Here is a 16,468-nt window from a genome sequence, read left to right as displayed (position 1 = left end):
GAAATCTTCATCCCTAACTACAACATTTTCAGACAAGATAGAACGGCCAAAGGGGGCGGTGTTGCAATCTACTGCAAAGATAGCCTGCAGAGTTCTGTCCTAATATCCAGGTCTGTACCCAAACAATTTGAACTTCTACTTTTAAAAATCCACCTCTCTAAATACAAGTCTCTCACCTTTGCCGCCTGCTATAGACCACCCTCTATCCCCAGCTGTGCTCTGTACACCGTATGTGAACTGATTGCCCCCCATCTATCTTCAGAGCTCGTGCTGCTAGGCGACATAAACTGGAACATGCTTAATACCCCAGCCATCCTACAATCTAAGCTTGATGCCCTCAATCTCACACAAATGATCAATGAACCTACCAGGTACCACCCCAAAGCCGTAAACACGGGCACCCTCATAGATATCATCCTAACCAACTTGCCCTCTAAATACACCTCTGCGGTTTTCAACCAAGATCTCAGCGATCACTGCCTCATTGCCTGCATCCGTAATGGGTCAGCGGTCAAACGACCTCTACTTATCACTGTCAAACGCTCCCTGAAACACTTCAGCGAGCATGCCTTTCTAATCGACCTGGCCGGGGTATCCTGGAAGGATATTGATCTCATCCCGTCAGTAGAGGATGCCTGTTTGTTTTTTTTAAAGGCCTTCCTCACCATCTTAAATAAGCATGCCCCATTCAAGAAATTTAGAACCAGGAACAGATATAGCCCTTGGTTCTCTCCAGACCTGACTGCCCTTAACCTACACAAAAACATCCTATGGCGTTCTGCATTAGCATCGAACAGCCCCCGTGATATGCAACTTTTCAGGGAAGCTAGAAACCAATATACACAGGCAGTTAGAAAAGCCAAGGCTAGCTTTTTCAAGCAGAAATTTGCTTCCTGAAACACAAACTCAAAAAAGTTCTGGGACACTAAAGTCCATGGAGAATAAGAACACCTCCTCCCAGCTGCCCACTGCACTGAAGATAGGAAACACTGTCACCACCGATAAATCCACTATAATTGAGAATTTCAATAAGCATTTTTCTACGGCTGGCCATGCTTTCCACCTGGCTACCCCTACCCCGGTCAACAGCACTGCAACCCCACAGCAACTCACCCAAGCCTTCCCCAATTCTCCTTCTCCCAAATCCAGTCAGCTGATGTTCTGAAAGAGCTGCAAAATCTGGAACCCTACAAATCAGCTGGGCTAGACAATCTGGACCCTTTCTTTCTAAAATTATCAACTGAAATTGTTGGCACCCCTATTACTAGCCTGTTCAACCTCTCGTGTCGTCTGAGATTCCCAAAGATTGGAAAGCAGCTGCGGTCATCCCCCTCTTCAAAGGGGGAGGACACTCTTGACCCAAACTGCTACAGACCTAAATATATCCTACCCTGCCTTTCTAAGGTCTTCGAAAGCCAAGTCAACAAACAGATTACCGACCATTTCGAATCCCACCATACCTTCTCCGCTATGCAATCATGTTTCAGAGCAGGTCATGGGTGCACCTCAGCCACGCTCAAGGTCTTAAACAATATCTTAACCGCCATCGATAAGAAACATTACTGTGCAGTTGTATTCCTTCACCTGGCCAAGGCTTTCAACTCTGTTAATCACCACATCCTCATCGGCAGACTCGATAGCCTTGGTTTCTCAAATTATTGCCTCGCCTGGTTCACCAACTACTTCTCTGATAGAGTTCAGTGTGTCAAATCGGAGGGCCTGTTGTCCGGGCCTCTGGCAGTCTCTATGGGGGTGCCACAGGGTTCAATTCTTGGACCGACTCTCTTCTCTGTATACATCAATGATGTCGCTCTTGCTGCTGGTGAGTCTCTGATCCACCTCTACGCAGACGACACCATTCTGTATACTTCTGGCCCTTCTTTGGACACTGTGTTAACAACCCTCCAGACGAGCTTCAATGCCATACAACTCTCCTTCCGTGGCCTCCAATTGCTCTTAAATACAAGTAAAACTAAATGCATGCTCTTCAACCGATCGCTGCCTGCACCTGCCCGCCCGTCCAACATCACTACACTGGACGGTTCTGACTTAGAATATGTTGGTAACTTCAAATACCTAGGTGTCTGGTTAGACAGTAAACTCTCCTTCCAGACTCACATCAAACATCTCCAATCCAAAGTTAAATCTAGAATTAGCTTCTTATTTCGCAACAAAGCATCCTTCACTCACGCTGCCAAACATACCCTTGTAAAACTGACCATCCTACCGATCATCGACTTCGGCGATGTCATTTACAAAATAGCCTCCAATACCTTACTCAATAAATTGGATGCAGTCTATCACAGTGCCATCTGTTTTGTCACCAAAGCCCCATATACTACCCACCACTGCGACCTGTACACCCTCATTGGCTGGCCCTCGCTTCATACTCATCGCCAAACCCACTGGCTCCAGGTCATCTACAAGACTCTGCTAGGTAAAGTCCCCCTTATCTCAGCTCACTAGTCACCATAGCAGCACCCACCTGTAACACGCGCTCCAGCAGGTATATCTCTCTGGTCACCCCAAAACCAATTCTTCCTTTGGAAAGAACTACAAAAATCTCTGAAACTGGAAACACTTATCTCCCTCACCAGCTTTAAACACCAGCTGTCAGAGCAGCTCACAGATTACTGCACCTGTACATAGCCCATCTATAATTTAGCACAAACAACTACCTCTCCCCCTACTGTATTTATTTATTTTGCACCTTTGCACCCCATTATTTATATCTCTACCTTAAACATTCTTCCACTGCAAATCTACCATTCCAGTGTTTTACTTGCTATATTGTATTTACTTCGCCACCATGGCCTTTTTTTGCCTTTACCTCCCTTATCTCACCTCATTTGCTCACATTGTATATAGACTTGTTTTTTCTACTGTATGTTTGTTTTACTCCATGTGTAACTCTGTCGTATGTGCCGAACTGCTTTGCTTTATCTTGGCAATTGTAAATGAGAACTTGTTCTGAACTTGCCTACCTGGTTAAATAAAGGTGAAATAAATAAATAAATCTGATGCAGCACTCCATCACTCTCCTTGGTCAAATAGCCCTTACACAACCTGGAGGTGTTTTGGGTCATTGTCCTGTTGAAAAACAAATCATAGTCCCACTAAGCGCAAACCAGATGGTATGGTTTAATGCTGCAGAATGCTGTGGTAGCCATGCTGGTTAAGTGTGCCTCTAAATAAATCACAGACCATGTCACCAGCAAAGCACCATCACACCACCACCTCCATGCTTCACGGTGGGAACCACACATGCGGGGTTCATCCGTTCACATACTCTGCGTTCCACAAAGACACGGCAGTTGGAACCAAAAATATCAAATTTGAACTCACCAGACCAAAGGACAAATTTTCACCCGTCTAATGTCCATTGCTCGTGTTTCTTGGCCTAAGCAAGTCTCCTCTTCTTATTACTGGTGTCCTTTTAGTAGTGGTTTCTTTGCAGCAATTTGACCAAGAACACCTGATTTCACGTAGTCTCCTCTGAACAATTAATGTTTGTCAGTTACTTAAAATCTGAAGCATTTATTTGTGCTGCAATCTGAGGTGCAGTTAACTTCAATGAACTTATCCTCTGCAGCAGAGGTCTTCCTTTCCTGTGGCGGTCTTCATGAGAGCCAGTTTCATCATAGCGCTTGATGTTTTTTGCAACTGCACTTGAAGAAACTTTCAAAGTTCTTGAAATGTTCCATATTGACTAACCTTTGTGTCTTAAAGTAATGGACTGTTGTTTCTCTTTGCTTATTTGAGCTGTTCTTGCCACGGTATGGAATTGGTGCGCGATGTCTAATATTAAAGAAGTCAACGTATCAACGTATTGCTCGCCTGAGAGTGTGGTCTACAGCTTATCATAAGGTACTCTATCTACCAAGAGAGTTCTCATCTATATTATTTGTAGCCATCTATTTACCACCACAGACCGATGCTGGCACTAAGACCTCACTCATCCAACTCTATAAGGCCATAAGCAAACAAGAAAATGTTCATCCAGAATTGGCGCTCCTGGTAGCCAGGGACTTTAATGCAGTCAAACGTAAATCAGTTTCACCAGATTTTTACCAGCATGTCACATGTGCTACCAGAGGGGGAAAAAAACTCTGTACCACCTTTACTCCACACACACAGATGCAAACAAAGCTCTCCCCCGCCCTCCATTGGGCAAATCTGACCATGATTATATCCTTTTGATTGCTGCTTACAAGCAAAAACTAAAGCGGGGAGTACCAGTGACTCGCTCAATACGGAAGTGGTCAGATGACGCGGATGCTACGCTACAGGGTTGTTTTGCTAGCACAGACTGGAATATGTTTTGGGATTCATCCAATGGCATTGAGGAGTATACCATCTCAGTCATTGGCTTCATCAATAAGTGCATCGACGACGTCATCCACACAGTGACCGTACGTACATATACCAACCAGAAGCCATGGATTACAGGCAACATCCGCATCGAGCTAAAGGCTAGAGCTGCCACTTTCAAGGAGTGGGACACTAATCCAGACACTTACAAGAAATCCCGCTATGCCCTCAGACGACCCATCAAACAAGCAAAGCGTCAATACAGCATTAAGATTGAATCCTACTACACCGTCTCTGATGCTCGTCGGATGTGACAGGGCTTGAAAACTATTTCAGACTACAAAGGGAAACCCAGACACGCGAGCCTACCAGACGAGCTAAATGCCTTTTTATGCTCTCTTCAAGGCAAGCGACACTGAAGCGTGCACGAGAGCACCAGCTGTTATGGATCTGTGTGATAACGCTCTCGGCAGCCGACAGATCCACAGATGACGCAATCTCAATCGCACTCCACACTGCCCTTTCCCACCTGGACATAAGGAACACCTATGTCAGAATGCTGTTCATTGTCTACAGCTCAGCATTCAACAACATAATGCCCACAAAGCTCATCACTAAGCTAAGGACTCTGGGACTAAGCACGTCCCTCTGCAACTGGATCCTGGACTTTGACGGGCCACCTCAGGTTGTAAGGGTGTCAACAACACATCTGCCTCTCTGATCCTCAACACTGGAGCCCCTCAGGGGTGTGTACTTAGTCCCCTCCTGTACTCACTGTTCACCCACTACTGTGTGGACAAACACAACTCCAAAACCATCATTAAGTTTGCTGACGACACAACAGTGGTAGGCCTGATCACCGACAACGATGACACAGCCTATATGGAGGTCAGGAGGTCAGAGACCTGGCAGTGTGGTACCAGGACAACAACCTCTCCCTCAATGTGAGCAACTCAATGGAGCTGGTCGTGGACTACAGGAAAAGGCGGGCCGAACAGGCCCCCATTAACATCAGCCCCACAAGTCTTGTGTAGACCTCCACAAGTCTGGTTCATTCTTGGGAGCAATTTCCAAATGCCTGAAGGTACCACGTCCATCTGTACAAACAATGGTACGCAAGTATAAACACCATGGGACCACACAGCCGTCTCCTAGAGATGAACGTACTTTGATGTGAAAAGTGCAAATCAATCCCAGAACAACAGCAAAAGAGCTTGTGATGATGCTGGAGGAAACGGGTACAAAAGTATCTATATCCACAGTAAAACGAGACCTAGATCTACATAACCTGAATGGCCGCTCTTCGAGGAAGAAGCCACTGCTCCAAAACCGCCATAAAAAAGCCAGACTACAGTTTGCAACTGCACATGGGGACAAAGATCGTTCTTTTTGGAGAACTGTCCTCTGGTCTGATGAAGCAAATATAGAATAGTTTGACCATAATGTCCATTAAGTTTGGAGGAAAAAGGGGAGGCTTGCAAGCCAAATTACGCCATTCCAACCGTGAAGCACGGGGGTGGAAGCATGTTGTGGGGGTGCTTTGCTGCAGGAGGGACTGGTGTACTTCACAAAATAGATGGCATCATGAGGAATTGAAAATGATGTGGATATATTGAAGCAACATCGCAAGACATCAGTCAGGAAGTTAAAGCATGGTCGCAAATGGGTCTTCCAAATGGACAATGACCCCAAGCACACTTCCAAAGTAGTGGCAAAATGGCTTAAGAACAACCAAGTCAAAGTATTGGAGTGACCATCACAAAGCCCTGACCTCAATCCTATAGAACATTTGTGGGCAGAACTGAAAAAATGTGTGCGAACAAGGAGGCCTACAAACCTGACTCAGTTACAGCAGCTCTGTCAGGAGGAATGGGCCAAAATTCACCCAACTTATTGTGAGAGGCTTGTGGAAGGCTACCTGAAACGTTTTAGCCCAGTTTAACAATTTAAAGGCAATGCTACCAAATACTAATTGAGTGTACGTAAACTTCTGACCCACTGGGAATGTGATGAAAGAAATCAAATCTGAAATCATTCTCTCTGCTATAATTCTGACATTTCACATTATTAAAATAAAGTGGTGATCCTAACTTGACCTAAGACAGGGAATTTTTACAAGGATGAAATGTCAGGAATTGTGAAACTGAGTTTAAATGCATTTGGCTAAGGTGTATGTAAACTTCCGACTTCAACTGTACATGTCCAAATTACCTTAACTAACTTGTACCCCCGCACACTGACTCGGTACTGGTACCCCCTGTATTTATAGCCTTGTTATTGTGTTACTTTATTTATTTTTTACTTAAGAAACCTCTTGGAACTACCCATCCCGGATCCGGGAGAATTGTCATCAACTACACTAATTAGCATAGTGCAACGGTCAAGAAATATTACTAGAAAATATTCATATTCATGAAATCACAAGTGAAATATATTGGAACACAGCTTAGCCTTTTGTTAATCACCCTATCATCTCAGATTTTGAAATTATGCTTTACAGCCAAAACAAGACAAGTGTTTGTAAGTTTATTGATAGCCTAGCATAGCATTATGTCCAGCTAGCAGCAGGAAGCTTGGTCACGAAAATCAGAAAAGCAATCAAATGAACCGTTTACCTTTGAGCTTCGGATGTTTTCACTCACGAGACTCCCAGTTAGACAGCGAATGTTCCTTTTGTTCCATAAAGTTATTTTTATAGCCGAAATACCTCCGTTTGTTGGTCACGTTATGTTCAGAAATTCACCGGAAATAGCGGTCACGACAACGCCGAAAAAAATTCCAAATTATATCCATAATATCGACAAACATGGCAAATGCTTTTATAATCAATCTTCAAGGTGTTTTTCAAATATCTATTCGATAATATATCAACCGGGACAATTGGCTTTTCAGTAGGAGCGAGAGGAAAAATGACTAACTCTGTCTTTTACGCAAGAATCACTCAGAGCCCTCAGCTGGCCACTTACGCAATGTAGTCGTTTATGCTCATTCTTCAACATAAAGGCGTGAAATTACGCCAAAATGCTGTAGGCACCTTAGGGAATACGTAGAAAAAGGAATCTGGTTGATATCCCTTTCAATTGCCAATAGGGGTGCATAGGAACACAACGGTTTCAAAATAAGAGGCACTTCCTGATTGGATTTTCCTCAGGGTTTCGCCTGCAATATCAGTTATGTTATACTCACAGACAATATTTTGACAGTTTTGGAAACTTTAGTGTTTTCTATCCTAAGCTGTCAATTATATGCATATTCTAGCATCTGGTCCTGAGAAATAGGCGGTTTACTTTGGGAATGTTATTTTTCCAAAAATAAAAATAGTGCCCCCTAGTTTCAAGAGGTTAAGAAAATGTTTACCAAATTAACTAAACTCTTCTTGAACTGCACTGTTGGTTAAGGGCTTGTACGTAAGCATTTCACGATAGTCTCCACTTGTTGTATTCGGTGCATGTGACAAAGTTAGATTTGATTCTGCATTTTACCAAATAGAGCTATCTTCTGTATACCACCCCTACTTTGTCACAACACAACCGATTGGCTCAAATGCATTAAGAAGGAAAGCAATTCCACAAGGAAACTTTTAACAAGGAACACCTGTTAGTTGAAATGCATTCCAGGTGAGTACCTCATGAAGCTGGTTGAGAGAATGCCATAGAGTGTGCAAAGAATGCCATAGAGTGTACACTTCAATTTGAAAAGATGTCTCTGAATAACATCAAAAGCCAACTATAAGTCCAGAAAAGCGATCTTAATATTAGATGTGCAAGAAAAGGGTGGCTACTTTGAAGAAACTCATAAAATATATTTTGATTTGTTTAACACTTTTTTTTGGTTACAACATGATTCCATATGTTATTTCATTGTTTTGATGTCTTCACTATTCTACAATATAGTAAAAATAAAGAAAAACCCTTGAATGAGTAGGTGTCCACACTTTTTACGTGTGTGAGAAATAAGTTACAAAAAAGGTTTGGGATGGTAAAACGTGTTCAGTGTAAACTTGAATGATTAAATCCAGATATAACATATGTAGAAAAGATCATGGAGCTGTATTTTTTTTAAATAAGATCTTCTTTGAGAACTAACAACCACCAGAATAAAAACTAAACTGTCAGTGAGAATCTAAAATGTATTTTGTTTTAAAGTTTGAGTCACTCCGATAGCATAAGAACACAACATAAGCCAAGGCAAAAAATGTGTAAAATTGCAGGAAGTTAACATTAAAGTAACTGCCCAGTGAAAATCTAACTTTTTATAAGTTCGTATTCTGTTGAGTCATACCCAAGTAATGTTGTTGACTTGTCCTACAGTATACTTGTATGTGTGGCCAAAGCCTAGGAGAAACACTGCAGTGTGTATGTCGGTGGTGGGAAGGGCAGGCGGGTAATCTATTTTTAAGCGTGTGTGTGGTGGAGTGGCAGTTGCGTGCGTCAGAGCAGCGTCTGTTTCCTGGCTGAAATGGTTCCAGGCCGATTGTTTGTAAATCCACACTGAGGCAGCTATTGTCCCCCCCCACTGCCCGCCAGGCCTGGCGAAAGGGCTTGGACAGATCCATCATGTGAACCACGAGCTAACGATCCTGTTTGGACTGCAGAAGATGTAGCCCTTGCTAGGTGCCCTGTAGCTCACACTCCAAGGCCCCCATAACCACAGCATTCGCACTCCTAATATACACACAGACCTGGGTCATGTTCACTTGGGAATGTTTGACATTTTTCTTATTGGACAAGTCGAGTTGTCGACCATGTTTCAGTCCGTTTTTTTCTGCTTGGTGCCTAATAATACGCATGACATTGGTTAGCATATCTTAGACTGTTAACTGAATAGTTATAAGATATCTAGCCGGCAAACAGTAGCAAATTTAAATCATGATCACTGAAAGTCATGAAAGAAAAATATATACTTGCACACTGCTGAGAATGATTAACAAAATGGCTGACAATCCCATTGTTTCTCCTTCTTGCAGATCCAAATTTTGTCCGAACATTTCTAACAACCTACAGGTCCTTCTGCAAACCTCAGGAGCTGCTGGGTCTTCTTATGGAGAGGTGAGAATGTTGATGCCATTCTACGATTTGGGCTCCACTGTTATTATTCTATGAAGAACCGCCTTTGTCTAATATTGTATCATATTTTTCAACATCAGATACATTGCCTTTCACTTCGGAAAATGTTTTCAGTCAACAAGATTATTTGTCCGTGCTCGTTGACTCTGACCTTTGTCAGAACAAAGACAGAGATGTATTTATCATGGACAATATATTCCTCTATACATTTATAGAAACTAGGGCTGTCCCTGACTAAAAAATCTTGATCAACCGAGAGTCCTCTGTTTCTCCATATTTTAAACGTATTTTTCCTTTTTTAATAAAATCAACTATATGTAGCTTGTCTGATGCTTTAAGTACACTGTTTGATCAAATAATTGAGACGCACAAATCACTCAAAGAAAAAAAACCTGTGCCGCCCTCCTCCCTCTGCTGCTGGCCTTTGCAGATAATAGGCTACAGCAGGGGTCGGCGACCTTTTTCCATTTGGAGTGCCAATTTATGTTAGCATTTCTACCGTTCTGCGTGCCAGTTAGGATTATCAATTATCAAAACAAACGGTTTCATTTAATTTATAATAAAGTCTTCATATCTCAATCTTTGCCATGTGGTTCATCTAAGTTCTATCTAAATTAATATTAAACACATCTAAAAGTAACTTCCATTGCCAACTCTGTAAAAAATAGCCTACATAAAGCCAACAAATAATAACATTGCTGCCTGCAGGTAGAAAATATCCTGATATAAGAAAATGTATATCCTATAAATCACATTGGCTACGTATGGCCGGGCTGTATCGAACTTGAAACATTGTATCAACCAGTAGTCCCGTACCCCTTCAAACATTTAACCTCCAGCTGCCTGCCCCCTCTAGCACCAGGGTCAGCGCACTCTCAAAGGTTGTTTTTTGCCATCATTGTAAGCCTGCCACACACACTATACAATACATTTATTAAACATTTAGAATGAGTGGGAATTTTTGTCACAACCCGGCTCGTGGGAAGTGACAAAGAGCTTTTATAGGACCATGGCACAAATAATATAATAATAATAATCAATCATCTTTATTTAATCATATTACATATAAAACCTTATTTGTTCATCGAAAATTGTGAATAACTCACCACAGGTTAATGAGTAGGGTGTGCTTAAAAGGATGCACATTACTCTGCAATGTATGGTTGTATTGGAGAGTCTGTCTTAAATAATTCTCCACTCAGTTTGTGCCTGTATTTAGTTTTCATGCTAGTGAGGGCCGAGAATCCACTCTGACATAGGTACGTGGTTGCAAAGGGCGTCAGTGTCTTAACAGCGAGATTTGCCAAGACAGGACGCTCTGAGCACAGCCCAATCAAGAAATCTAGCAGTGGCTTCTGATTTAAGTAACATTTTCACAGAACTGCTTGTTGCAATTTTGATGAGGCTCTCTTGTTCAGATATCAGTAAGTGGACTAGAGGCAGGGCATGAACGGGATAACGAATCCAGTTGTTACTCATCCGTTTCGCGAAAGTACCTGCGTAATTGCGCACTCAACTCACTCAGGTGCTTCTCTATATCACATGTTAAATTGTCCGTAAGCTTGAGTTCATTTGCACTCAAAAAAATCATATAGTGATTGAAAGACCTGTGTGTTGTCCTTGTTAATGCAGACAGAGAAAAGCTCCAACATCATTATCATAACCTCAATTTTGTCCCGCACATTGAATATAGTTGCGGATTGTCCCTGTTTCGGGAGCAAATGCTTGCATGCGCTTTACCACTCCACTATGTCTCCCTGTCATGGCTTGCGCCATCAGTACAGATACCAACATGAGCAGCAGCTACGTTTGGCTACATACGGACTGTTAGTGGAATTCCCGCGAGAGAGTAACGGTTAATGTGATTGGATGTTAATTATTTGACTTGGCTACCTGTATTTGACATTGTGTTGTTATTTTGCTGAACACTAGATGGTTTAATTTTATTTTTGGCAGTGAAACGAGGCTTCTCAGGCAAAATAAAAATGTCACCTAAATGTATAGCCCCGTTGGGCTGTTTGAAAATGTGGAGAAAAAAAAAATATATTTATTATTATTTAAAAAAAAAAAATGTATATCACATTTTTATTTTGCGTACCCCCGATGGCATTGCGTACCCCAGTTTGGGAATACCTATACTAGGCTATCAACTGGATCCGGGCCCGATGCTCGCGCTAGCAATCTTGCAACATTTTATAAATTATTCTGGGCCCTCAGAGTTTCTTGTGCCAGTGAACTTGGGACAGACAGACACAGCTGTAAGCTATTTGTGCAAGGGATAAGAAGTAATTAGGTATTTTATGATGTTTGCACTGGATCAGAACATTACATTTTTCCCTTTCATGCTGAGGGATTCAATCGAAAGGGAGAGAGCTGGAAATATTTTTCAAATATGTTGAGGAACCATTGTCATTATCAATAAAAACACACCTTTACTCGCTGTTTGAGGTGAAGAATAAATAACTTTGAGAAGCTCCACAACTAGAGAGTCGCAGTGGTCTAAGGCACTGCATCTCGGTGCAAGAGGCGTCACTGCAGTCCCTGGGTTCGAATCCAGGCTGCATCACATCCGGCTGTGATTGGGAGTCCCATAGGGCGGCGCACAATTGGCCCGGGTTTGGCTGGGGTAGACCGTCATTGTAAATACGAATTTGTTCTTAACTGACTTGCCTAGTTAAATAAAGGTCAAATAAAACATTTGTGATGGTGAGTTAAGACAATCAGACATTTTTTCTCACATGTAGGATAGGTTGTGAGCTCTGCAAACAAAACAACTTGTCCCCTCCGACGATGAGAACGATAAACAACTGTAATAATGATATTGAATCCATTAACAGAAATGACTGTAACCAAACAAACATTATAGATTAGAAATTGAGAATTAACGGTAAATGTACTACTCTGCTGATGATCTATGTAATTGGGGGATTGCGCGCGAAATGTCAGGAAAGAGACATTGTGCATCTTAGCCACCCTCCCCTTCTTGGATCGCTGCGGCCTCTGCATATTCCACTAAGGCATGCGTGAATCAGACAGGTGTCTTGTATGCCATGAAAAATATATATATGTTCGCGACTGCTCCGCTCAAAAAATCCCGGCTGACCAGCAGCCTATCGACCAAACAATCAAACCGTTAACTAAATGGCGTCAGCCCTGGTAGAAACATACCTAGGTGTTCAAACATTTCGAATTATACCAATCTTTATTGTTGCCATCTAGTGTATAACAATCACCATCTACTGTCTGGTTAAAGGTGTCTCCCAGATTCCACACTACTGTGTCTTCTCAGTTGTGATTTTGTTTTCCCGGAACCTTCCAGGTTTGAAATCCCAGAGCCAAAGCCCACAGAGGCAGACCAGATGGCCATAGAAAACGGAGACCAACCTCTCAGCGCCGAACTCAAACGATTTCGCAAGGAGTTTGTCCAGCCAGTCCAACTCCGGTACCTCTCCACACCTCCCAATTTACCATACCTAATTCCAGAGGATGTGTTCATTAGGGACTGTAACAGAACATGTGACAGCAAAAAAGTTGAGGTAGCCCCTGTCTGTTTTTCATTTTGGTGCCTAATGAACATGACCTAGGGGTCAACAGAACATCCTTTTCTTGTGATCCTTATGGTGCCACATGGAGGGTAGTCTGTCCTGATTAGCAGAGAAAGGTTTCAAACTGTTTCAATGCTGGGTTGAAACAGAGCCATGCACTTTTTTTCTCTTTTTTCTATATACAGTGCATTCGGAAAGTATTCAGACCCCTTCCCCTTTTCCACATTTTGTTACATTACAGCCTTATTCATTACAGCCTTTTTTATCCTCATCAATTTACACGATACCCCATAATGACAAAGTGAAAAGAGTCTATTTTTTATTTTTTGCAAATGTATTACTTTTTTTTTTAAACAGATACCTTATTTACATAAGTATTCATAGCCTTTGCTATGAGGCATGAAATTGTGCTCAGGTGCACCATGTTTCTATTGATCATCCTTGAGATGTTTCTACAACTTGATTTAAGTCCACTTGTGGTAAATTCAATTGGACATGATTTTGAAAGGCACACACTTGTCTATATAAGGTCCCACAGTTGACAGTAAATGTCAGAGCAAAAACCAAGCCATGAGGTCGAAATAATTGTCTGTAGAGCTCAGAGACAGGATTGTGTCGAGGCACAAATTTGGGGAAGGTTACTAAAACATGTCTGCAGCATTGAAGGTCCCCAAGAACACAGTGGTCTCCATCATTCTTAAATTGAGGAAGTTTGGAACCACCAAGACACTCTTCTTAGAGCTGGCTGCCTGGCCAAACTGAGCAATCTGGGGAGAAGGGCCTTGGTCGGGGAGGTGACCAAGAACTCGATGGTCACTCTGACAGCGCTCCAGAGTTCCTCTGTGGAGATGGGAGAACCTTCCAGAAGGACAACCATCTCTGCAGCACTCCACCAATCAGGCCTTTATGGTAGAGTGGCCAGGCGAAAGACACTCATCAGTAAAAGGCACATGACAGCCCTCTAAGACCATGAAGGACTCAGACCATCCTTGATGAAAACCTGCTCCAGAGTGCTCAGGACCTCAGACTAGTGTGAAGGTTCACCTTCCAACAGGCCAACGACCCAAAGCACACAGCCAAGACAACACAGGAGTGGTTTTGGGACAAGTCTCTGAATGTCCTTGAGTGGCCCAGCCAGAGACCAGACTTGTACCCGATCGAAGATCTCTGGAGATACTTGAAAATAGCTGTGCAGTGACGCTCCCCATCCAACCTGACAGAGCTTGAGAGGATCTGCAGAGAAGAATGTGAGAAACTCCCCAAATACAGGTGTCCCAAGCTTGTAGCGTCATACCCAAGAAGTCTCGAGGCTGTAATTGCTGCCCAAAATGCTTCAACAAAGTACTGAGTAAAGGGTCTGAATTCTTATGTAAATGTTATATTTTTATTTACAATTTTTTTTATAAATGTGCAAACATTACTAGAAACCTGTTTTTGCTGTGAAAAACAATTGTGGACGAAGTCAAGGGGTTTGAATACTTTCCCGAATGCATTGTAAATATTTTTTTGTAAATATATACTTTTTTTATGCAAATATTTCACTACTTTATTATTTTCCACTAACCCTGTCACCCCTCCCCTAATTGGAGTAAACTAATGGACAACAATACTCACTTCAGGTTATACATACTACATAGATTTCACGGACAATAGATTTTACGTTATCTTTTTTGTTGGTTTTTAGTCCCAGGCTTCAGCTACCCTCAACCCTTCCCATCTCTCTCTGAAGAATATGCAGTTTTCATTTCTAGCTGCAATATATTTTTCCTGCATGCACTCTTTGTAGTTCTCAATCTGTGGCTTTCTTGTCTCTTATCAGTTAACTCATCTCTTTCCCAGTATTTTAGGAGTTGGTGTAAGTTGCTAATCCAGAGTCAGATTTATTTAGTTTTTAGGTCAGGATTTGTAGTTAGCAGTTACGGACCTGCAAGAGACCGCTATCTAACTGGTTTTGACCTACCCTCTCTTCCTGCAGAGTACTGAATGTATGTCGCCACTGGGTGGAGCACCACTTCTATGACTTTGAGCGGGACTGCCAGTTACTGAAGCGTCTGGAGGAGTTCATTGCATTGGTGCGAGGTATGTGTGGATAAATCGGGGCAAGGACTTTCTCTTCTCCTCCTGTTGAATATCCTCTCTTTTTGTCTTGTATTTTCTCCTCTTTCTTCTTTTCCTCTCCTGTCTCTTATATTCTATTTTCTTCTAATTTAGTGTATTTTTTTTCCTCCTCTCTTCTCCTTCACTTCTCTTCTCTGAGTGACAATCTCCCTCTCTGTGACCCCTCCCAGGCAAGGCCATGAAGAAGTGGGTGGAGTCCATCACCAAGATCATCCAGAGGAAGAAGCAGGCGCAGGCCAACGGGCCCAGCCACAACATCACCTTCGAGACCTCGCCGCCACCCATCGAGTGGCACCTCAGTAAGCCGGGCCAGACAGACCAGTTTGACCTCATGACCCTCCACCCCATTGAGATCGCCCGGCAGCTCACACTGCTCGAATCCGACTTCTACAGGTAGGCCTACAGGACCGTATGGCCGTCCACGCCAGTGTTTTTTTAAACTCCCATTCCTTTTTGTTCCTGTTCCTAAGGCACCTCAATTTGTAACTGGCTTGACTACTTGGATCAGCTGTGTAAGTGTTGTCCTAGAGCAAAAATGTGACCCACCACCCGGATTCGGTCCTATGTAGCAAAATTTGAAATGGTGTCTTTTACATTGGATAAAAGTACAGACTCCGAGCTAGAAATGTGGATATCGTACACTCCAGTTGAGGAACATTGAGAAAGTAATTATGCTTTGAAAGTTGGTAAACTTGCAACCCCACTTTTGAGAAAATGGCCCTTGAATGTTTTGGTACACCTACTTGGAGAGCTCTTCTTTGTCTACACCCATTCAGCATTGTTCACACCCTCTTAAGCCTTAGCCCAACCCATCTAAGGATTCACATTTGAGGCCATGTGCTAAACCGAGTGAGAAGTGTAGTAAACAACAAAGGATTTCAAGACTAAAAGTGCTAAAAGTAGTAGCCTACAATAAGTAAAAGTTCCAGGAAAAAATACACTTCATCTAGTCCTTGTCCAATATCCTAATTTGGCTTTGGTGTAGGCCATGTTTTTCTTTACCATCTCTGGTAAACACACACTATATCAAATAAAATCCAAGTTTATTTGTCACATGTAGAGGATACAGAAGGTGTAAATGGTACTGTGAAATGGTTACTTGCATATTTGCAAGTAATATAAAAAACAGTGTCCAGATAAAAAAAATATAGTGTCAATATTTGATCATTTATTAGATGATGCTTACCCAGACACACTTGCCTAAATTGATAGGCCATGTGAAAGAAATGCTATATCCACCCCCCAGCCTCATCTAGCTAAGTGGATGGGCCACTATTGTCTAGACGTACATATGTTCATGAAATACAACAGATGGCTGTAAAATACAACAGATGGCTAGGTAGCGAGCTAACATTAAGCTATAACTAGCAATGTAAATCGTTTTCTGATTCAAATAATATTACTACAGATCATACACGTAACGTCAGC

General features: G+C 42.3%; 1 protein-coding gene across 1 annotated transcript in view; it reads left to right on the top strand.

Annotated features, from left to right (window-relative positions):
- LOC112265983 (son of sevenless homolog 1) overlaps positions 1 to 16,468 on the top strand; it is a 70,933-nt gene that overhangs the window by 41,713 nt on the left and 12,752 nt on the right. Inside the window, 4 exon segments of the mRNA XM_042301668.1 lie at positions 9,278 to 9,359; positions 12,697 to 12,819; positions 14,898 to 15,001; positions 15,211 to 15,433. Of these exon segments, the coding sequence (XP_042157602.1) occupies positions 9,278 to 9,359; positions 12,697 to 12,819; positions 14,898 to 15,001; positions 15,211 to 15,433 (532 nt within the window).

Source organism: Oncorhynchus tshawytscha, linkage group LG02, assembly GCF_018296145.1.
Source record: "Oncorhynchus tshawytscha isolate Ot180627B linkage group LG02, Otsh_v2.0, whole genome shotgun sequence".
Taxonomy (NCBI): Eukaryota; Metazoa; Chordata; class Actinopteri; order Salmoniformes; family Salmonidae; genus Oncorhynchus; species Oncorhynchus tshawytscha.
Note: the sequence above shows the minus strand (reverse complement) of the source record. Positions and strands in the feature narration are given on the sequence as shown.